Genomic DNA, 24,412 nt, shown 5'->3' with positions numbered 1-24,412 from the left:
GGAAACTGGAGAAAGGGCAGGCAATGCATGCGATAGGTTTGGTCCAACAAATCATTTGAGACTAAATTGTATAAAATTGAGAAAACATCACTTGTTGGGCTGTCATTCTTAGACAGTTTCTTTAATGTACATAGAAAATGAAGAGTTGCTTGTGGCTTGCTACTTTGGATGTAGGGTTTTTCATAGAAGAAACCAAGTGTGCCACACAAGTCCTGAAAAGTGAAGCCAAAATGTTTTGATCACCCCCAGGTGGCTGGATGCAGTATAGGTCATAAACCCTGCCCTCTCCATGTAATCTAATGGGACGTGAGACAAACTAAACAATCAAATTACCACTTTATGCTCACTACTGCGCATACTACCCAGGGTCCGGGTTCACCACCACACGGACTCGGGGCTCCGAATTCACTACTGCGCAGACTCGGGCTCCGAATTCACTACCGCGCAGACTCAAGCTCCAAATTCACCACCACACGGATTCGGGGCTCCGAATTCACTACCGCGCAGACTCGGGCTCCGAATTCACTACCGCGCAGACTCGGGCTCCGAATTCACTACCGCGCAGACTCAGGCTCCAGGTTCACGACCGCACGGACTCGGGCTCCGAATTCACTACCGCGCAGACTCAAGCTCCAGATTCACCACCACACGGATTCGGGGCTCCGAATTCACTACCGCGCAGACTCGGGCTCCGAATTCACTACCACGCAGACTCAGGCTCCGGGTTCACCACCACACGGATTCGGGGCTCCGAATTCACTACTGCGCAGACTCGGGCTCCGAATTCACTACCGCGCAGACTCTGGCTCCAGGTTCACGACCGCACGGACTCGGGCTCAAAATTCACTACCGCGCAGACTCAAGCTCCAAATTCACTACCACATAGACTCGGGCTCTGAATTCACTACTGCGCAGACTCAGGCTCCGGGTTCACTATTGCGCATATTACTCAGGCACCAAGTTCACTACTGCACGGACTCAGGCTCCGAATTCACTACCGCATAGACTCAGGCTTCGGGTTCATTACCGCGCAGACTCAGACTCCGGGTTCACTACGCGTAGACTCAGACTCCGGGTTCACTACACGTAGACTCGGGCTCCTGGTTCACTACTGAACAGACTCGGGTTACGCGATGTCAGCGCCATATTGGGACATTGGTGGCTTCACTTTTCTACAATGGAAGAGAGTGAAGGTACGTCGTCCATCCTTTTTAAAAAAATTAATTAATTAATTAATTAATTAATTAATTAATTTATACAATCTGTGTAAGAAACTAGTAACAAAGGCAAGAAACCTTTACTCATTAACGAGTCGGCTCATAGGTGAACCAGAGCCGATTCAAGGAATCGACTCATTCACGAAGGTTTCTTGCCTTTGTTACAAGGCTTTTTTGAGCATTTAAAGCAAAATACTTAAATTATTATATTTATATATATAAATAAATATGTTCTGCGAATTTTTTTTTAATTTTTAGGGTTTAAGGATATAGTTTTATGGTTTAGTTTGAGGGGTTTATGTATTGAAAGATCTGGCAACCCTGTCTGCAGTCTTTCAGAAACGCGTGCTAGTGAGGAGTGAGGAAGCGGGGGCGAGTGTGAAGGGGGAAAAAGAGGGTAGATAGAGAGCCAGCCAGCTGAAGCCTGTGCTTAAGTCTGAGGGATTTATTAAACGGACCAGCATACGTTTGTCCTGTAATTTCCTGAGTTTAGCTGGTTAAAATCTTTTTCTCCCCTCCTCCCAGCCTTCTGTTCGCTGGTGTACAGGCACTCCATTCTGATCCATTGCAATGCAGGTCGAGCTGAGCTGAACGCATTACACTGAGCTGTAACAACCGACGAGCTGATCTTATCTCTTATGTCTGAATTAAACAAACACAAGGACTGTTTTTTTATTTAGTGGAGCAAGCGTCCAGGCTGTTTTTTGCAGGGTATCTCAATGGAGAGCTGCGGTCGGGACTCTCCCGGGAGCTGGAATAGGATTTAAAGGATCTTGTTTTGTTTTTTTTCTCATCTCCAGAAAGTCGACGCAAATCTGAGGTATCACACTTAATATCATTATACATTTAAAAAAAAAAACACAAATACTATCAATTTTGTGTCAAGTGTCACTCTTTTCCGTTTATTAACGTAAACGACGGGGTTTTTAATCTGACATCCCTGCCTAACTATGTATTTTGATCCTTTATTTTCTAAAAAAAAAAAAAAGAAGCTCTTTTTGCTACGACTTTATTACGATATACTTACTGTCAGTCAGTTATTTATTTATATATTTATTTATTTATTTAGTTTAAAAATGACGGTTAGTGCTAAAATCGCGAGCTAGCTTTGTGAAGGTCAGGGTTGCCAGATGAATTCCTTTTTGTCACGGTTTAAAACGATTTTTCAAAAAGAATCATAGTTACACTTGAACACACACACGTGTGTGTGTGTGTATATATATATATATATATATATATATATATATATATATATATCTATATATATATATATATATATATATATATATATATATATCTCACAATAAATTGTTGTAGAAACTCAAATCTTACATTACAAGCTCTTTACAAAATTTCTCATAAACTCAACCTGAATTTACATTGGAAATGCCATAGTAAAACCCGCATGATCTGGCAACACAGTGTTGTGTCATGGCGTTTTTTTTTCTATTAGCATGGCAGGCTAGCTTAACGTGAAATGGTCGTGATGTGTCACTGTGACTGATACCTTGCTTCAGTTTCTGAAGCAACGTTTCAACGTTTAATATTGAACCCCGACAAACTGAAAGTCTTGTAGTGTATTAAGAAGAAGATTTGAAAAAAATAAGCAAAGTTTATCTAATGAAGGAATTAATAGCTTTGAGCTGAATGAATAAGCAGCACAGATGGCTAAGCTAACCTTGCTAGCATGCCAACTAACACCTCGCAGGTGGAGGTGCGGTTTAGTGTTACATAAGCATTTTTAAAATAATAATAATAAGGAAGATTTGTTTGAGGAAAGAATATATTTTCGTTAAATATAAAGTTGAATGCAGAATTTTGCACTCATGTTGTTTCGGGGTGGTGGGGGCGGGGGCTTTATAATGACCGATAATTAAGTTTTGCTAAGAGGTAGGCGATTTGACAAAAAAAACCATATCACGGTATGACATCACGATATGATCTCGAAATGTTACGTCTTTACTCTTAATGTGTTGCAATTGTATTTCTGAATTACTTCATATAATATAATAAATATTGCAACTTTATTCTTGAAATATTGCGACCTTTTCTTCGAAAATGAAAAAAAAAAATCTCGAATTATGTCTCTTTTTTCTCAAATAATCCTCTATTTAATTTTTTTTTTTTTTTTTTTTACCCAGAGGCCCTTAAACACCGCTGTATGATCCTGAGTAATTACATTTTCTGCAACAGCCATCCTGACAGTAGTTTCAGATCTTCCACAACATTAACTGTAACTATAAATGGATAAAGAAAAAATAAATACTTCGGGACCCACTTTTACCAAGTATTTTATTGATACCACTATTATGGAATGACAAACTCAGCATGTTAAATATTTTAAAATGCTATTTATTTAGCGATTACACACTGTTCGTATCACCGACTCAATAAGCAATGACGTAATACTTGACCTCGGTGTAATAATTGGCTCATTTTCTAAGGAAACTCGTTATGTCAGTGTTTCCCGTCAAGCCTACATTACCAAGGAAACCACACCTTAGACATACTGCTTAGTGTTTAAATAAAATTCTGTATTTGAGTTACTACTCTGGGAAATACAGACTGGTCTGATTTAATATATATTTACCGATACTGCCGTATAATTTCTATCTCACACATTTATTTTTCTTCTTGTTAGCTCATGTCTAGTAGGCTTGTGATGACTAATGATATCATGTTGTATCATGCAAAATATTTCTTTTTCACCTAGTTTGTATCCTACACGAATCCTAATAACGCTCTGTCTGTCTGTCTTCAGAGCAGAGCAGCTAAACATCTTCTAAAGGTTTAAATTAAGAAAACGAAACAGCGTGGTGTTTGTCAGGGTGACGTCACGCTACAAGAATTCGATAAGTTCACCACAAGCACGTGCGTGTGTAGTTTAAAGTAAAACTTAGTTACAGCGAAGAACTCGTTACGTTGATTTACAGTCACGACTCCAGCATTGCAAGCATTCCTTACTAACAGTTAATTAAGAGAGGAAAAAAACCCTGGCTAAACATTAATTATAGCGATTGTGGCTATAGCCAACTTGTAACTTGCGTCCAGTGTTTTCCGATGTAATGATGACGCATGTCTGGCCACGCCCCCTTCTTGTTCCCTTCAAAGCCACGGGCAATACGATCATAAATCGGCGATATTTAGGGGGCGCGATAGGACAATGGCATTTTACACACACTGTCATAAGCCTAGTCTTTATTCAGATTCTACACGATTCATTAGTACTAATCACTTTTCCACGACAGCAGCTCTGACTTTTAACATTTAAATGTAACTATAAATGGATAAAAAAATACTTGATGAAGAATTGAATGCCACGGTATAAGAGGAAACATGCTGTTTTAAGGAAAATAATTAACTCTGCCTCTTGACGCCATCCCATCATTGATTATTTTTCTGTAATAGCACGACACCAAGTGTTGTATTCCTTTGCTTGTCTCATTTAGTAATGATACGATGTTTTAGGTTAGCTCAGTGGAAACCAGCTTGAATTGGTCTGGAGGTGAAGTGAACTTTTGAACTGCAGTGTCGGTCAGTTTTATGCCAGAACAGCTGTCGGACAAGGCGGCTTGGCTGAAAGGGCGTTTAATTGTAATCCAGTCTAACCGTTTTTCTCCTCCGCAGATCGAGCCAGAAGTCTCATTATGGATTTCAACAAACTGGCAGCTTTGTGGATCGTCTGCTTGTACTTGCTCGGGGACTGTCGTGCCGACAAGCTCGGACAAGAGTCCCAGCAACTCGACAACGGTATGTCAGCCGTGCACTTTTTAACCTCGGGTAGAAATGCGAATATTGCCTGCATCAGGGGTTTCGAAAGGTGACCCCACCAAGCCTTCTTTTTTTCTTCTGCATTTTCTTTTCAAATTCCAGATTTGTAATGTACGACTGCTGTGTAGTGTTTATACACGGCCCTGCGAGTGCCACTGTTCATCCACTCGCGGCATACCTTGAGTACAACCAGAAGATTTAAAAACGAAACGATCTAGACGGCACGTCAGAGCCCAAAGGTCTCTGTCTGTCAGGTTTCCATCCAAAAGTAGAACTGTGTAAACCGTTTAACGATTTTAAAACTTAAAAATCTTTGAAACGCTCCGTCGTCATCCTGATTGTTGTCATGAACTGTGTCTCAAATCGGAAACTCTGACCTTACGTTCAAAGGTATTTACTAGATATCTCGAAAATTCAAGAAGGCTGTTATGCAACCCAAACGTCACGGATGACTTTGAGTAACATTTCAAAATATTAGCGCACAGAGTCCGATGTTTCTAATATTTGATTTATAAAATGACTAAACGATACAAAAGACTGTACGTCGGAGTGAGTGGAGCTGCAGTCTGATTTAGAAATTGTTCAGGCTCTAAATGTAGCCACGCTGAGAATAGACGGGATGCACATTCTCCATTAAGCACACTGCCTTCACTGACATCGTGGCAGTTTGTCAAATACAGCGAGTGCAAGGCATTGTGGTTAGGTTACACTTACTTACTCCATGCTAAGTTTATCCTGAAAGCTAGACGTTTTGTCTTTGTTGTGTGCTGAATTGCTCGTTCAGGTCAACCATCTGTTTGTTTCAATGTAATTTAATTGTAATGGTTTCTTTCTTGCTTACATGTCAAGCTGCTGTTATTTGTGTGTTTATGTATGTATTTATGTATGTATCTATTTGAATTCGCTTCATGAGAGAAAAAAAAGAGAGGTTGGTGTGAGGAAACGACTGTTTATAGCTACTATAACGTACGTGAGAACCGGGGGTTGTTTTGTGGATTTTCCGAAAGCGAAAAACGATTGTCCGAGAGAAGTCAGCATATTTCGCCTACTATGTAGTAGGTAAGTATGCGTTTTCAGACGCAGCCATGGTGACCGGGGGAGCTGCTTTAGCTGCAATGTCTTCTTGTTGCAAGGTGCATCCATGAGAAGTTCCCAACTGACCTTCTGTCAGGAAGCATGTCAGTACCGGTACTTATGAAAATCTGGTATCGTCAACTATTCAACCTAAATTTAACCTGACCAGTGTATAATTCTTTTTAAACGATTGCTGCTTACACACAACCTAAATTCTACTTCAAAAGCAATGACACCTACCATTTATCATTACTCAGAGTTTCCTGCTTTCATTTCCCAACAATATTAAACACGCAAGCTATCAAAACCCCTCGAGAACTGACTCACGGCCTCGCCGACGTCTCCTCCCCGTAGCCCTGTAAGAGTAGAATTCATCTGAGAAGTGTCAGTGACTGAAGTTTCATGGCTGAAGTCCAGAGTGCTGTAGGATTTTTTATTATTTTTTTTTATCGGAAGCAGCTGGAACAGAGCCCAGACAGAGCTGAGTGATATTACGACATCGGACACGGTCGAGGTGTCCGTCACCGGGTCCCTGTTCGCTTGCTCACTCATTAAAACCACATCATTGGCTCTATAGGCCGAGTTCGTGATTTATCAGCCTTGTAAAGCAAGTGCTTAAGTGTGTTAAATTTAAAATTTTTAACTCATACAGTTTACGGTCGGGTACGAGAGTAGGACTAGGGTAATACAAGAGATCTGAATTTGAATGATTAACATTATTGCCAAGGATAGTTATTTATATTGATTTGAACTGAATTGGTCCAAAAAATCCAATTTAAAATGGACATGAGGACAAAAAAAAAAGTCATCCTCTGGTATTAAAGGTCCACTGTGTAACTTTTGGCCCTCTAGCAGATAAAAAAAATAAAACTGTGTGCATTTTATGGAAGAACACTGTGTTAGGTTGTGCTTCGGCTCTGCGTGTCTGTGCGGATGAATACGGTTCATGGAACCGTAATTAATCATTAAAGGGGTTGAAACTGAAACACTAACATCCTCTCATGCTGAGCGGGAAAACAAGGTGTGTACATGTCTATATGAGATCCCAAACCTACATATATAAATCAACACACTAATGGTTTACTGAGCACAAAATCGAGGTCCTTCCATGGCCATCCCAGTCACCTGACTTGAAATCCGTAGAACACCTGTGAGGTGAACTGAAGAGGAGAGTCCACCAGTGTATGGAGGAATGGTCTCGGATCCCTTGCCATGTATTCTCCTTCCTCATCAGGCATTATAGGAGAAGACTCAGCTGGACAGTAGTTCCAGCTGTAACATGAACGATAAGTTAATATTAATGAGCTTAATTCTATTTAACATTATTGTTTGTATAGTACTCAGGGACTTGTGCAGCAAGACGCTCCACGCAATCCGATAGTACTAATAAACGCATTTGTAAAACCATGTTTAACGAAGTAAAACGTGTAATCATTGACGTGATGACGTTTTACGTTTTGGGGGCATTTAACGTTGTAACTGTAACCGGTCCCACCGTGGCCCTGTGTGGGCGGAGTTTGCATGTTCTCCCCGTGTTGCGGGGGTTTCCTCCGGGTACTCCGGTTTCCTCCCCCAGTCCAAAGACGTGCATGGTAGGCTGATTGGCGTGTCCAAAGTGTCTGTAGTGTGTGAGTGTGTATGTGAATGTGCCCTGCGATGGATTGGCACCTTGTCTAGGGTGTACCCCGCCTTGTGCCCGATGCTCCCTGGGATAGGCCCCAGGTTCCCCCGTGACCCTGAAAAGGAGTAAGCGGTAGAAGATGGATGGATGGATGCAACTGTAACCGTGCTTTGGAAAGTTTACTAGCATGGGAAAGTCTTCAGGACAGACGAGTTTACACTTTCTGGTTTCTCTGTCAAATGACAGGCTGTGTTTTTTGAGAGAGAGAAAAGAGAGCGAGAGGCTGGTGAGGGAACAATTGTTTATCACAGCTGTAACTTAAGCGAGAACAGGAACTGAAGTCTCTTGGATGGTCCAGAACATTAAGCTGTTAAAATGAACAACCTGCTGTTTGTTAATAAACCAATTGTTGGCAAGTCATTATGGTATAAGCGGAATAACACACTCTAGATCATGCCGCGTCACACCACCCTGGTGTGCATTGTTTTCATATAACTACTCAGTCTGTCTTGTGTTATCCTTACATATTTTATATATATATATTTACTATAATACTACAGTATATTATATTTAAGCATATATTAAAAACACGTGATTCGTACTCTGAAAATTAGGCATACTCATTAATCTTCATAAGTAGGCCTCTGATGTTCACTAATATTCATTAGCTATTCATTACCATAGGCACAGGCTCACCCAAAGTTCGGGTGAGTGACGTCTGCGCCCAGGATGGCTGACAGGAGTGGAACAATCACGATGTGGTCTTCTGCTGTTGTAGGTCATCCACCTCGAGGTTCGATGTTTTGTGCATGCTGAGATGCTTTTCCGCTCACCACGGTTGTAAAGCGTGAATGAGTTGCTTTACTGTATCTGTCCTTCCTGGGAGCTCGAAACTAATCTGGCCATTTTCCTCTGACCTGTCTGAGTGAGCGACAGTTCCGTGGGTGGAAACGCCTTGTTGATCAATGTTGTTTTTTTTTTTTTTCTTTCACGCCATTCTGTGTAAACTCCAGAGACTGTTGTGTGTGAAAATCCCAGTAGATTAGCAGTTTCTGAAATACTCAAACCAGCCCATCTGGCACCGTCAAACATGCCATGATTAAAGTCACAGAGATCACAGCTTTTTTTCTTTCCGATTAGAGATGGAACGGTATGAAAATTTTATATCACGAGTATCGTGACCAAGATACTCACTTTTCCCCAACTCATGGATTGAGCTAAGCTGCTGTGATAATCAGCATATCATTTGGTCACCTGTCCAGCTGTAGTGTGCATAATGATTATAAAAGCACTGTTTGTACTCGTACGCTTCCTCTGCAATCCATCTCGACTTGTCGGCTGTGTAGTGGAGGCTGTCCTGCTGTATTTTAGAGAAACTTGGCTCAAAGCGTGTTTGATCGCATCCAAGATCTCTGAAGTTTCCCCGAGAGCCTCGTCCTCTTGTCCTCGTTTGCCTTTTGAAGCAGATTTTTATGCATCTTTATTATTATTTTTTTTTTTTAACGTTATAATTTTTGGACTTGATTTTGCCGTCTTGCTTAACATTGCATTTTCGTCAGTGTTGTGTATTAAACTTACATCTGATACTGACTAAAACACAAAGGCAAGATTAATCTAGCCTGCTTGTTACTGAGATAATATAACGTACAGCTTTTTATAATATACTGTACTTAGGGAAGGTAATGGCTTCAGTGTGAGCAAGAATTGGCTCCTGGATAAATCTCTTTTCACTAGATAATATTTGATGCGTAGCGGAAACGATCAGCACGGCATTTTCATACGGCTAGATGTACACTGATTTAGCTTTGTACCTGGCCACAGTTCCTGTCCGGATATCATACTCTGACATGGGAGATTGCTTCCATTAAGGAAGCAAGTTGGAATGTTGGATGTTCACCCAAAAAAAAAAAAGGAAAATCAGCCAAACCCAGTGTAAAATATGGCGGTGGATCCAGGGGGTCTGTTTTGTGATTGGTGGTTCAGGGCTTCAAGATTGATGTCCTCAAGAATTCTGTTAAGTATCAGGATATTTTAGCATAAATATCGAAGCGTGGTTGCCTCTGCCAGGAGGTTAAGACTTGGCCATAGATGGATCTTTCAACATGATAAAGAACCGAATCAACACACAAATGGCTGCAGGATCAGTATTTTGCAACAACCATCTTTGGATTTAAACCTTTGTTAAAAAAACTGTTCTCTGAATCGATGATGATGTCCAAGTGTGGAGAAACCTGTCTGTCACACCCATATGCGGTTCTCACTCAAACTGTTGAAATCTCACAATTGTATAGAACGTCTTTGTATTCTGTAACATTAGAGTTTCTCTTCACTGGAACTACAAAGCCCAAACCTGTTCCATCGTGACGGTGCCCCTGTGTACAAAGCGAGCTCCATGAAGACATGGTGTGTTAACGTTGGAGTGGAAGAACTCGAGTGTCCTGCACAGAGCCCTGACCTCAACCCCACTGAACACTGAAATGTTCATGCCGTCTGTGAGGAAGCTGAAGCTTGGGCGTCATCGGACCTTCCAACAGGACAATGATCCCAAGCATACCTCAAATTCCACCAAGGCTCTACAGGGCCATCACAGTCACCTGACTTGAACCCCATAGAAAATCTCTGCTGGGATTTGAAGAAGGCGGTTGCAGCATGCAAACCCAGGAATATTACTGAACTGGAGGCCATTGCTCATGACGAATGGGCTAAGATTCCTCAGGAACGCTGCCAGAAGCTACGCATCTCATTTGCAGCAGATCATAACATCATAAGGATGAAGCTGAAAGTCTAAATTTTGACAGTAAACCTGATTTGAATAATTTTTTACACTCCTGGCTGTGCTTTTCAATAATAATGTACTTATGATCAATTATAATTTGATTGTTGCCTCGATTCGTTTTGCTGGATGCCTTTTAAATCGATGCATCATTCCAAATAGTCTCTTACACCTCTATTAATTAATAATATACAAATACATTTGAAACCAGTGTTCAACATTTAAGAAAAATGCCTTACATGAAAAACCTGTCGTTTTTTTGGGTTGTGTGTGAAATGATTTGTGTTCCGTTTATTTTCTTAAAAGGTGCCAATAATTCTGGAGCTGATCGTTCACCACGTGCCCGCGAGTGAAAGTTTTCCTTTGTGTATCAAATGATTTATAGCTAGAACTGCGTACTGGAGTATGTTTACAGTTTAATATAGATAACGAACACAGCACAGGAGTTTAATTATGACGATGAAGCAGAGAGTCGGTGAATATGTGCTGAATTTACGTTCTGTAGGAATTTTATTCAGTCGTAAACTTAAAATATCAATTGTTTTGTTGTCGTAAGAAAGATTACAGATAGGTTTGTAGCTTTGTGTGAAGAATAGTATATGAAAAAACATTACTGGCCTGAGTTTATTCCCTGGACTAAATGTTCACGGTGATGCAGTGACTTGCTCTCAGAGCTGAGGGCAGATTTAAAAAAAAAAGTTTACGTTTGCAGCCTTGATAATTTTTTGTAGACATATATATGTGGTAACATAATTTGTGAAATATCGCTCTGCAGTATCAGCTCTATAAAGCACTTAAAGGTGCAATAGTCGTATTTTTAAAGTGTCTTACTTATAAGAATAACCTGGAGGACCTGGATGTAAAAGATGATAAAATATGAAGGTTGAAATCGTGGCCTTGGTATAAATGTATTCAGTGGCTGATAAAAATCTGTTTGGAAAACAGTCTGGAATCCTTGTTTGTGTTTGGATACATTTCCTGTCATTCATTTTATAGACACTCGACTCTACAGGCCAGTGTAGATCCAGGGGGCGGAGCTCTGTGAACATGCACCTTTTAAAGTCTTGGGGTTTTATTTTTGCTTTTATTTAGCATTTTGTATTTTAAGGACGATCGCAAACTGATTTGAAACTCCTGATTTTGATCATGTTTTGGATCGAGATGTAAAATGTTGACATGTTTTACGTGTGTTTTTGTAGACATTTAAAGTGTTTGAATAGAATTTTTGTAATTTATTTCTGCGTATATGGTGATGCATATCTTCTTCCATAGAAATGTCGCCACGTCTTTTTGATTTGTTATTTTAGTCGTATCTGCCACCCCTACAACTCCTGAAGAGAGTTCATCTCTTTGATCTTTCAAGTGGAATAAAGATGGACGTACTCACTGTAAACAGTTTACACTCAAGTCTCAATCATTGAACATTTCATGATGTTACTTTGGTGTTATCGACTTAAATTTAAATCTGTGTTCAAATCAGAAATGACTCTGAGGTTCTCATTTGAGTCAGGTTCCTCTCAAGGTTTCTTCCTCGTGTCATCTCGGGGAGCTTTTCCCCGTTACCATCGCCTCTGGCTTGCTCATTAGGGATAATGTGGTGTCTACGCTGGACCCATAGTCTCTTACATGCCCATGTAAGGCAAGAAAGATCTTTTCAATTTGCTCTCTGTGTAGAAGCTTCTAAAAATATCGACGGCACCTTTTTTTGCTGACTTGAGGCACCTTGAATGTCCTGACTTCAAGCTGATGTGTTGGTTAATTGCTACTAGGTGACCCATCGAGTCTGATCTTCCTGAGTGCAGCTGCTTGGTCCGGCAAGACGTCCGAGTATGTTCCGATCCCTCGGTTTCACGTTTCTGTGAGCAGCGTAATGTCAGCTGGGCTTTACTGTACACCCCCAGCAGAGATCTCAGTCTATTTCCTGCATCCTACATTTATGGTAGCAGTGTAAGCAGTTACAGGAAAGTCTTCAGAACAAAGGAGTTTACTCTTTGTGGCTTTTCATTCCCATGACAAGCTGCGTTTCTTTGTCATATTAACTTCAAGAAAGGGAGAAATGTTGTTCTAATGAATTAAAATGAAATCTTTTGCCATTTGCTGTGCATAAAAGAGATGCTCTGTTATAAGACGCCCTTGGGGTGTTTTTATTGTTTTTTTTTCCTTTTCTTTTTCCTTATATGTCACCCAAGACTAGTTTAAGCTCGTGATTTAATGGTGGTTTATTAAAGAAGAAAAATCCTGGGGTTTGAGGTGTTCAGTCATCATGTTGGTCGGTACATTTAAAAACACTCCGCTGTACTGTTTATTCAGCACTGATTTTACATTTACGAGAGAGTTTGAAAAAATTCCCTCAATTCCCTCCTCTGTTTTAAGAATGGTTCTTCAGCGCGTTATTTATATAGTTAATCGTTTTTAGCTTCCAGTAATGGTTCTGCTGTCTGATTAGGCAGATTTTACAGCGAACCTTCGAGTAGACAAGCGGACAACCTTTTTTTTTTTTTTTTCTTTTCTGACCGTGACTTGAGAGTGACACTCCGCTTATGATGGTCCGCATAACCGCTCGTGGTTACAAAACAGCTGTAGAGATTTGCCGTCTAAAAATAAGAGATGCCGAGTTTAAGTTAATACCACGGTTAAGTCCTATATTTAGCTGCCTTTTGCTGTTTTGTTGTGTGAGCTCCAGAGCTCGACTACCAGATCTGTATTTCTCCGAGGCTCTTTAGGATACTTTAAAGATGATCGTGAATGTTTTCGCTTGGACAGCCTAATGATTCCACTTGCTAAGAGCTATGCTCAATGAGTGGATAACTTCTCTTGGATTTTATAAACTTGAAAGTAAAAAATGTACAACAATGATTAAGAGTAACCCTAATGCTTACACTGAGGATCTTTTCAGCACACTTGGTGTATCCCGTGGAGTTTTTTTTTTTTACACACAATTTGGGTATCCCATGGAGTTAAAATATATTGAGCGCACTCTGACTGATAGCTCTGGATCACAACGGCTGACACACATTAATACCATTTACGGTTACTGGACCATGTTATGACGGTCAAAAAGAGCTCTTCAATAGCTTTTTAAACAACACCAGCATCCATGAAACAGGTTGCAGATGTCGGGCTTTTTAGCCGACTTTGGAGCTCTATGGCTGGTTAAAATGAAGCCTCAGGTAGGCTACAGAGCAGGCTGCATTATGTCAGAGACTTCCAATCATATTTTTTGGGGAGATTTTATACATTTATTTATTTATGTTTAAGATGTGGCGAGACTGTAGTATGTTTTTGTTTACACTATTAAACATCTGTTAGTATAATTTGTTTTATTTAGTTAGTTGTATGCCGGTTAAAAATGCTAATTGTTTTTGCATTATTTTTAATTCAGGGTAAATAAACAAGTCTTTTCAATGCAGAATTAGACTTCATTCAGATATTCAAAATATTCTCAAAATCCAATCATGAAGCCCATATCATGAATCGAATCGCATTGTGACCGGAGTGTATCGTCAAACACGTATTTTGTCAGGAATCTAGGTTCTAATCATAATCTAGGTTGCGGAAGAAGGCGTTTTAGCACACTTTGGAGCGCTATTTCTGGTTAAAATGAGAGATTTTGTTTACTCAGTCAGATTTTTGGGAGAATTTATAAATGTATTTATTTATTTTTAAAATATGGTGAAACTGTAGTAGATTAAAAAAAAACAAACAAAAAGCCAGTATGATAAATCGACTCGTAACCAGGGGGTTTCCTTAAACCACTATTTTTGTGTCTGGTTCCTCTCATGGTTTCTTCCCCATGGGAGAAATTGAACTGAATTGAATTTTCGAAGGCTTGCTGAATTTTGAGACATGATTTGCGCCCGTTCTTCTTCACATGGTCATCGGTCAATAGCCCATAGCGATCTCTCTTACGTTGTGAACGAATAAAGCAACAGGGCGTCCAGGGTCACTCTGCTATAACGCCTAATCAAGCGGCAGTGTTTCGTTCCCTGCTTGCCCAGACTTATCTTTTTGCATTAGGTAGAAGGTGTTGGATTTATTACATCCCTCCATCGATTAAACACACGAGTGATACTCGGCGTAATTAAACGCTGGTTAGAAAAATTGTACAGCCTGCTTTTGTTTTACGTCTTCACCCCCAGCATCTGTCTTCCTTCCAGAGCTGTGCCGCATCGACGAGCCGCTCTGCCAAGACGAAAATGCCATCCTCAGTTTCGAGGCCATCCGGAGCATTCACAAGCAGATGGACGACGACGCCAACGGGAACGTGGACGTCGCGGAGACTGATGGGGTCAGTGCTTTTGCTTACGAGATGTCTGCTCTGCTGAAATTCTAACACAGTTGCTGCAAAGTAAAGCAGAGGTGTTTACTAAATTATTCATGACTCTTGGTCCGTGTTCAGTGTTTATACGAGGGAGGATCTGTTTTTCTTGGTGCTCTTCTGTTTTATAGCTTTGCGCTGCCTTTCTTCCTTCCTTCCTTCCTGTTTGGGTGAGAAGATGACATTTCTGTAGAAAGTGCTTATAATAAACCTCAAAATAGTACAGTGATTATTCTGACCCCATGATAATTCACATTATGAGAGGGATTCTGTGTACAGTCATGTGAAAAAATAAGTTCACCCCATGGAAATTGTTGGCATTTTTGACATATTTGGACAAGCAAACATTTGATCATCTTTGAAACAGTGCCTATAAATAAAAGTGATTATCCTTGAACAAAACCACAAGTAGTATTCTTCTGTGGAAAATGGAAGTATACCCTTGGCCTCAGAAGCTAGTATTTCCCCCTTTAGCAGAAATAACTTCTTGTAGGCGTTTTGCATAATTGTCCACCAGGCTTGCTGGAATTTTTGACCGCTCCTCCATGCAGTTTTCTATCAGTTGTAAGATGCTTGAGGGTTTTCTTGCATGTCCTGCCTGTTTTAAATCCCCCCACTACATTTCAATGGGATTCAAATCTGGGCTTTGACTAAGCCATTCCATAACCCTCCATTCCTTCTTTTTGAGCCATTCCTTGGTGGATTTGCTAGTATGCTTAGGATCATTATCCCGTTGAAAGGTCCACTTCCGATTCAGCTTTAACTTTTGGACACATGGCCTCACGTTATCTTCACGCACTCTTTTGATATGATGCAGAATTCATAGTTGAATCAATGAATGCAAGCTGTCCAGTCCTTGAGGCAGTGAAGCAACCCCAAACCATAACATTTTCAATCTCGGTTTCAATTTGGCTTCTTTAACCTAGTATAAAAACAGCTGTCGAAATAACTCGAGGTAACGCAGACCAGAGTTTGTTTTCTAAAATGTCGCGCTGTGCTGTTGTGTGTCAGAATCGGATAAGTTTTCATAAACATGTTCGTTTTTACAGCATACTGTTGAATCGGACACCTTTTCAAGTCCGTCAGTCAGGACGGATAACTCTTCTGAGGAGCTCGATCTCGGCAGCACTCCGCTAAATAGCTAACCGTCATATCCGTGAACTAACTATTTAACAGGCTTAGCTTGCTAGTTAGCTAATATTCCTAACGTATATCGCATTAACAGATCTACCTAGCTCGCCTAATAATTACATCAGGAAACTAGCTAGCTATTGCTGGATTTCTAGGTCACGTTCTTATTGACGAGTTGCCTATAATGGACACCTTTAGCTAGCTAGCTGTCTTTCAGTACCATCACGATGTCCTCGATGACGTCATCTTAAAACTTTACGTCCTGAACGTACCCACAAGGCACAAAAACGTAAGCGACACGAGCGGTGTATGTAAGGTCACCGCTTTTAGCATCATTTAGCCACTGACAGTACACCAAGTCCTAAAGTTCTAGAGTTACACGACTGGAAAGTGTTAGTTTAGGCGAAAAGCACTTCATCTTTGAGCGCTAATCCATAATTATAAGTGGATAATGTTTTAGCTAACATCAATCCAACGACTAAATAAAAATTTTTGACTGTCCGATTGTAATCAAGTCAGGTTGCTAGGTGTTGATAAAGATCCAGTTATACCTTGTAGGAAAATTATTATTATTATTTTATTTATTTATTTATTTATTTTTTTGTGCGTTTACATAAGTATAAGGACATTCCAGGAAGCGTTCACTCCTTTCAATCATCTCCCACCGAGGACAAGATTGAGTTTCAACTCCAGTGCGATATATTAATAAATAATGACAGTAGGTCAGTGACACTTTTTCTATAAATATTCAAAATGTGACACTTTAAAAAAAAAAAAAATAATAATAATAATCATTTTTTTTTAATCAACCTTTATGCTCATATCATCATGCACATTTACAACATTCTCATTAACGTAGCATAATTTGCTCATTCTGAAGTGATCTGTTCATCAACATTGATGGGTTAAATAACCACATGACGAAGTACTGATCTGCGTCATGTCTGGAAAGTTACTGAGTTCCTAGAACGGATACCGCCTACATACACGTTATGGTCGTGTGACCTACAAATAAACTGTGTGTGGCCACAACCACTACCATACTAGTTTATAATAAGAACAGAACAGTCAGCTAGCATTAATATTGGGTGTATGTAGTATGCCTGGAATTTTTTGGCTTACATCATGAAGACAGTCTCATCTCTGAGATGTATACAGAGATCGCTTCTGCCTCGTGAATCAAATGTAATTACACGATAAGCTCGCAGGCGATCTTACATAACGGACATGTCGGGAACTTGTATCGCTTCTGAATCTTTATACAGGGATGTACAAACCACAAAAAGATCTCAAAGGATGAAAACTGTTTTAAGCCGTTATTCCAGAGTAACATGTTAAATTAAGGATGTGTGTGTGCGTGCGCTAAAGTTTATATTTCACAATCCAATTTTTCTACCTGCTTGTGTGTTTGTAAACGACGAAATTTCTCCCAGCCCCCACCCCCGTCTTAAAAAGATCTGACGAGAAATAATTGTCTTAACATTTCTGCCAAATTTACAAAAGTTTCGGGAAGCCGGTTTTCTTCGTATTCGCGTACGTATGTCGATCAACTGTAAAGCGCTAAGTGCTTTCCTGGTACAGTTCATTTACATTCAGTGACGCTCACAAAACTCCATAAAAGGTCAAGTGCACAGACAGCTGGGAGCAGCAAATGAACGATCAGGGTAAAGGCTGAAGTGGAGGTTATTTTGACTCACTTCTTGACCAATAAAAAATGTACTAATATATAATATCTAATAATACACGAGCACTAAATCTGTTTATGGCTCTCCGTTTACATGACGGCATTTCATCCATCCATCTTCTCTCGCTTACTCCTTTTCAGGGCCACGGGGAACCTGGAGATCATGTCTTTTGTCATAATTGAATGATTAGTTTGATTTTGTCTTAATTTGAGTTTACATTGACTCTCTTTCTTTATCTAGCGTTTTCTATAATTAATGCTAATGGTTTTTACAAAATGTTCTCGATTACCCTCAGTCCCTGACCTAGTGAACTAGCATGATGTGGTTTTGATCGAGACTCTAAAGTACTTCTAAAGTACTTCTCTGGACTTCTGCTAAATGCTGTAAATGTAATAAAAATAAGCAACGTATACGTAACAGTACAGTGTATACTTAAAAGTCGATCAAGCATTAAGTTTACATTATTTAGTCTTCTTGCGTGTAAAGTTACACACTCAGGAGCACGAGTAGGTTACGAATGGGTTTTTTTATTTTTATTTTTTTCCCCCTGTTTCCCATGAGTTTTCCTGAATACCAAATTCTTTCAGTAAATGCTTTTATGAACAAATCCGTTCTTTTCCAGCTCGATAAATTAGGTTCAGTATCAAGACATTACTATGAAGTATGTTTTTAATTTAGATTAATTGAAGTTGAGGTTAGATTAGTACCTCAAGGACACCGGCTGGTCTAAAAATAGCTGCTGGAAACCTTGTAGTCGAAAACACCCCCCCCCCCCAATACCTGTGCTGTTTTGGGAAATCCAAAACGCCCTCAGAATCCCCCAGCAGGTTTACTTTGGCTATGTTGATCCACCTGATCTGAACGGTAGTGAAAGACCAGTGCCTCTCCTGGCTTCTTATCATACGAGCAATATGTTGTGGGGGAGTGTCGTCTTACTTCAGCCAGCTTTTTCCCATCTGTGCACAGGACTGTTCTGAGATACGCTTTTGCTTTCTAGTGGCAAGGTTTTTGGGTCGCTCTTCATTGTTTATTCATGAGACGCTACACATGACAGTTTTTATACGGATATAGATTTAATACGGGCGGCCACGTGGCTCCGACGCGTTAAATTTTCTACGCGTGCAACGCAAAGCCGCGTTTTCAGTCCGCCGGCAGCAAGCGTTGAGATTTTCTCAACTTTATGCGCGTTGAACCGCTCGAACGATTCCTCGGACCGATCATTTTCGCACTATTCCACTAAAAATTTGGATTTATAATGCTGTTTTAAATATTATAAGTAGACCCGGGCTAATTTGGAAAGAGTTTAATGCTGTTTTAAATATTCTAAGTAGACCTGGTGATAGAAGGATGTAATCAGATCTAGGCAAAGGCTTGTTATTTATTACACTAGCTTGTGTTTTTTAACGCTCCATTAAAAATAACTTTTTAAAAATATGTGAATTATATCTGCCGGCAGTATTGGTAAGATTAACTGAATAAATTGAAGTCAAAATCTGTGATCTTTTAGTTTATAATCCAGTTAAATCTGCAGGATTTGAAGGGTCTTCTATATCCCCCTGCTCGCTAAGACTTATTTTACATATAAATATTTGAAAGTTGTTGCACTTTTTACAGTAAACTGTTCTTCCTGAGTTTCAGTGTGGATGTTGAGCTCTTAAGCTGCGTAAATCCTCACCAAGAACTGTATTTTTTGCTTTTTTAGCAGTTTGTTGTTGTAAAAACAGCTGATTTTCTTCACACACTAATGCAAACTCGTCATTTTCTGTCCTCCGAAGCATTAGTGTTAAGGTGTTTTTAACACTAGGTCTTAAAGGAGTGTTGGGGCAATATTTTTCAATTCTTCTTTTCTTTACGCTCAAGAGTAGGGCTATGATTATGTATCGATATTGTAATAAATTATATCATGATGATACACTTTTCAGAGATATTGTCAGTATCATGATACTGTTTTATAACTTTAATGTTCTTTAAATAATTACAAACTAAACAGAACTGAACGCAGGGAGCTGATTTTATGGGTAATTTTTTTTTTCCCCCCTCAATATAATCTTTGAAATTGTAATGTTTTTTAACAGAATATTTACATTGTGCCTCCTTTTCCGAGATAGTAGGCATGATACTTTCATATCATCAAACTCTGTGTAACAGATCCTAACTTTTACCATTTTAATCTGTCGATCTGTGTTTTGGTCAATAACCGTGCAATAATTTTTCTTTGAAAACTTCAAAGATTTGAAATATTTAATGTAAAGCTCTTGCATTGCAAATATACTAAAGTATAAATATAATAAAAATGACTCCTAACAAACACTTTGTCTCTTTCTATCTGAACATTTACAGTTCCAACAAAAATATTTTCTACTTGTTATTGGATTGGATAGAGATTTTCTATTTTTTTCTTCTTCTGATATACAATTAAAAAGTGTTTATATATATATATATATATATATATATATATATATATATATATATATATATATATATATATATATATATATAAATATTTAGTTTTTTGCTGATATTGGCCCAATCCTGATCCATGGGGATGTGATTTGTGCCTGAATTAAAAATATTGCTATTTATTTATTTATTTATTTATTTAAACCAGTGTTGTATATTTTTCTCTTTTTCAGCATTACAGTGTAGTTTTTATTGGCATTAAATAAAAGTATGGTCAAACTCTGCTTAATAGTTCTTCATTTTTGCAGTTTTCATGCAACAGTTCTGTTTTTGCTGACAGTTTGTGAGATAAATTATATATCTTGAGGCATGTGATGTATCGTGTGGATATCTCTGTCGTCTCGCCCACCCTTACTTAGCAGCATATCTCTACTTAGTCTAAAACAAATGTTTGTCAAAGGCTGACTGAGGATCTACTCCTGTTGCCTCGCACACCACAAAGACAACAGTGCGATGTCCGACATGTGAACCTGTTTAAAACATCGTCTCAGAATTTCAATAGTGTGCTTGGCAGTGACGTTGCAGAAATACTGCTAGCTTCGGCGGAAGAGCAGAAGGTTAGAACTAATGAGCAAAGCACAAGTTGACACCCAGAAACTGAGATGTGGATCTTCTTGTAAGTGTGATGTTGGCTTGCTTTTCTTCTCCCGCACCAAATCACTCAGCTGAGCAGCCAATTAGAGTCTGGGCTTTTGGACACTCATTCATCATGCTTAATGGGCACTAACGCGGATCTGCTCGCACATGTGGTCTTCCTGACGGGCAGAGCCCAGGTGGTCAGGGTTGGCAGCCAAACATCCTCCACACATCCTCCACACTCGCACTCAACACTGGTGCCCCACAGGGATGTGTGCTCAGCCCCCTCTTGTACTCCCTGTCCACCTTTGACTGCTCGGCTAAGCACGGGTCCAACATCATCTTCAAATGTGCCGATGATGCAACCATCGTGGGACTCGATAGGCGTTCACCCTAATGTTAGCTAGTGAGTGGGAGCTGGCAAAGACCAAATTGGGAAGAAAATGATGGTAAAAATCCCAAAACAAAGACACAAAAAAGACTGTGGCAGTCATGGAAAATACAGTTTACACTACCGGAGTAACAGAATGCTGAATGCATTGGAGAATTAAAAAAAATGGCTTTCATTACAGCAAAACGTGTACAATAGTGTTATAAGTGTGTTTGTTTATTTCTGAAGAAACAGTCTGTTAGTGCTTAATAAAAGACCGTTAAAGCGCCTGGCTACATGGTTTCATATGTTAAATATTTGTCTTGGTAAATTTTTCATTTGTGTTATGTCATGACCCATCATGACATTTTGCCTTTGTAGAATTTTACCTTTGCTAACATTTTTTATCTGTGTCTAACCGGTTATCTGTCTCCTCGTGTCTCATCATCAACATGAAAAGAAGAAAAACAAGTGTTCAAAATGGCTGAAGGGCTTCTTATGTTTTGGTTTTTTACACACTTTTACCCTGAAGTTTTGGGTTTCGGTGTATATGATAGCACCAGGACGGTCCATGACTTCGGGAGACCTTTTCGCACATGACATGAATCATCTCTACCGTGGTTTAGCTTGCATACGTTCATTATGAACTGTAGATGATTTTCAGAAAGTTGTCCGTTTGGATCTTCTAAGATTTCGGTTCTCATCCCACAGTTCTTGAGAGAGGACCTGAACTACCATGACCCCAAAGCCAAGCACAACAGTTTTCATGGTGACGACCAGTTCATCAGTGTGGAGGACCTGTGGAACGCATGGAAGAGCTCAAATGGTATACATGTCTTTTCACTTCATTTCATTCTAGCTCAGTTTCTGTTCATTTTAATATTTTTTTAAAAAAATGTACATTTATTTTTTAATTTCCTGTAATATCTTTCATTTAATTTTTATTAAAATTTCAGTTCATGTCTTTATTGACTTCCTTTTATTTAATTTTTTTCCTTTATTTTTTGTTTTATTATTCATTTTCCTTACATCACTTCAGTATTTACTTCATTTCATTATTTACTTCATTTTCAGTTACTTTTTTCTTTTAATTAACTTTTTTATTTAACTTCCATTTTTCACATCAGTTATGTTTTTGATTTTAATAATAATAATAATAATAATAATAAATAATTGATTTATCCAAGTTCTTTTGTTATATTTTCTATTTTATTAACATTTTTCTTTTTTTCCTTACTTTCCGTCTTTTTTCTTTTTCTCTCTCCCTCCTCTCCTTTCTCTTTCTTTCTTACTCTCTTCCTTTCTTTTTATTTCTCTTTTTCTCTCTTCTTTCTTTCTCTCACTTTCCTTCTTTCTTTCTTCCCTTCTTTCTTTCTTTCTCTCTCCCTTCTCTTCTCTCTCTCTCTCTCTCTCTCTCTCTCTCGCTCTTTTTCTTTCTCCCTTCCCTAGTCTAAGTTTGTTGAATTTTTACAAAATGAGTTTACTACTTTCCTCGACATTTAATCAGTTTTGTTGCAGTTTAATGCCTTGTGATTGTGGCGTTTTTATATAGTTGTGTTGCGTTCCCAGCCCAAATGCACGATTAGCAAGAGTAAAAGGTTACAAAAATATGGGTAGAAGATATCTAGAGAAGTAAAGTGGGTTGTAAAATCTAAAATTAAGACCCAAGATATAAATTTGTTAGCAAGACGATCGAATGGAGCTGAATGTGACGTCTCGAATAAGAAAAGTTGTTTCTTTGAATCAGAATTTAAAGCAGCGGTTTGTAACTGAGCAGTTCTCTTCTGGCTGGAGGCGGCGTTAAGTTCAGGGTCAGAAATATGTCGGCGGTAGCCTGAATGAAGAAATTAGCTGGATCCTTTGAACGACGATATCACAGTAATTACAGGCTCATTCCAGTTCTTCCGTGATTGTTCATGGTCCAAAGTTTACAGTAAAGATCCTCGTAGCCGAAATGTTCATAATTTCACTGGGGGAATTTTTACTGCTGATCTGCTGAGTCACGAGTGCTCGCCTTTTTATTTTGGTATCCGTTGTCCTGTTTTACTTTCACTATATAGGGTTGCCATGTATTTGCATAATTTTGCGTATTTCACCGTGAACTCGTACGTTGTATTATTTGTGTTGGCCAAAAGCTGCAGTGTGTGTGTGTGTGTGTGTATATACACAGTGCTAATTATTGACCCCGTGATGTAGGCGTTTGCTTCTCTACTTTTAATAATAAGAGTGAATCATTTGTTTAATTTGGATAACTGTTGTGTGGTGGGGAAAAAAATATTTAAAACTTGGAACTATTGAAGTAACTTCTTAACTTTCCCGAAGCAAGAAACAAATTCTTTGATTCCATCAACCTGAGATTCACAGAACAATTTATTTAGCTGTGTTTGTTTCCGTTTTAAATAGCGGCCATGAAAAGCGCACACGTGTGTGTTCATACAATTAGGCTACCAGACTCGTTCATTATAAACGTTAAGTTGATTTTAAATCAAGCGCATTAGCTAGCTACACTGGGTATCCTGGATGGACTATGGTTGCAGGGAGAGTACGTTAAGTACGTTTTTGTTTTTGTCGCTAGTAATCGGTGTAGTATTTTGTAATCGATACTAGTATTGGTATCGATGAATCCCTACTACCTCTCTTATACTACCCTATAAAAGCTGTGCTATACTACCTGAGCTATACTGCCTGTACTTTCTAGAAAACGTATACTACACTACGTCTAGTAGCTACACTACCAATAAACACTGTACTGCCTAGGGCTGGGCAACACGACAGCACAATATGTAATATATGTTTTTTGTTCGATTTATTTTTGTAATAATTACAAACGGATAGGAAGCAGCCGATTTGGTGTTAAAATTTTCTACTGAATTTTTAAAATTGTGAAATGTAAAAGATTTTTGAATAAAAGAGAAAATTCCCTCCTTTTCAGTGCTAATTAATTTTCTAGACAGTAAATAATGATCATTAAACATCATCTTTTCTGTGAAAACATCATCTTTTCAAATATTTGTATTTTTATGCAAATGCTACAGTCTTCCTGGTTGTTTCTTAGCAAACCTGCGTCATAGAAATGTGTTGGAGTATCGTGATATGATTTTATTTATTATTATTTTTTTATTGGTCGTGTTGCTCAGCTTTAATACATCTTTAAAGCTTTTCTACAGCTATACTATCTATAAAAAACTATACTATCCTACTTAAACTGTCTCTACTGCAATGCATCTTGTGCGATATTGATTTTTTTCTTCTTCTTTTTTTCCCCCTGCTCATGATTTCCTTTTTTTTTTTTTTTTTTTTTTAAATCAATAAACGATTTAATCATCCAAAAAAGACCAGAAAGTGAAGTGAGCATTTCCACCAAGTTAAGTTTTTAGGGGTGTCAAGGAGGTGTAATATTACCAGCTGTGCATCAG

General features: G+C 38.9%; 1 protein-coding gene across 3 annotated transcripts in view; it reads left to right on the top strand.

Annotated features, from left to right (window-relative positions):
• Positions 1 to 1,539: 1,539 nt before the first annotated feature.
• stim1a (stromal interaction molecule 1a) overlaps positions 1,540 to 24,412 on the top strand; it is a 56,570-nt gene continuing 33,697 nt past the window's right edge. Inside the window, exons 1-4 of one of the 3 annotated variants that reach the window (XM_053687186.1) lie at positions 1,540 to 2,037; positions 4,845 to 4,967; positions 14,614 to 14,744; positions 21,708 to 21,822. In XM_053687186.1, coding sequence (XP_053543161.1) covers positions 4,865 to 4,967; positions 14,614 to 14,744; positions 21,708 to 21,822 — 349 coding nt within the window. In that variant the 5' untranslated portion in view covers positions 1,540 to 2,037; positions 4,845 to 4,864. The remainder of the gene's footprint in view (positions 2,038 to 4,844; positions 4,968 to 14,613; positions 14,745 to 21,707; positions 21,823 to 24,412) is intronic. The other 2 variants (XM_017490987.3, XM_053687187.1) reach the window with 2 other exon arrangements.

Source organism: Ictalurus punctatus, chromosome 17 (genome assembly GCF_001660625.3).
Source record: "Ictalurus punctatus breed USDA103 chromosome 17, Coco_2.0, whole genome shotgun sequence".
In the NCBI taxonomy this organism is placed as follows: Eukaryota; Metazoa; Chordata; class Actinopteri; order Siluriformes; family Ictaluridae; genus Ictalurus; species Ictalurus punctatus.
This window is presented reverse-complemented; position numbering and strand designations above follow the sequence as displayed.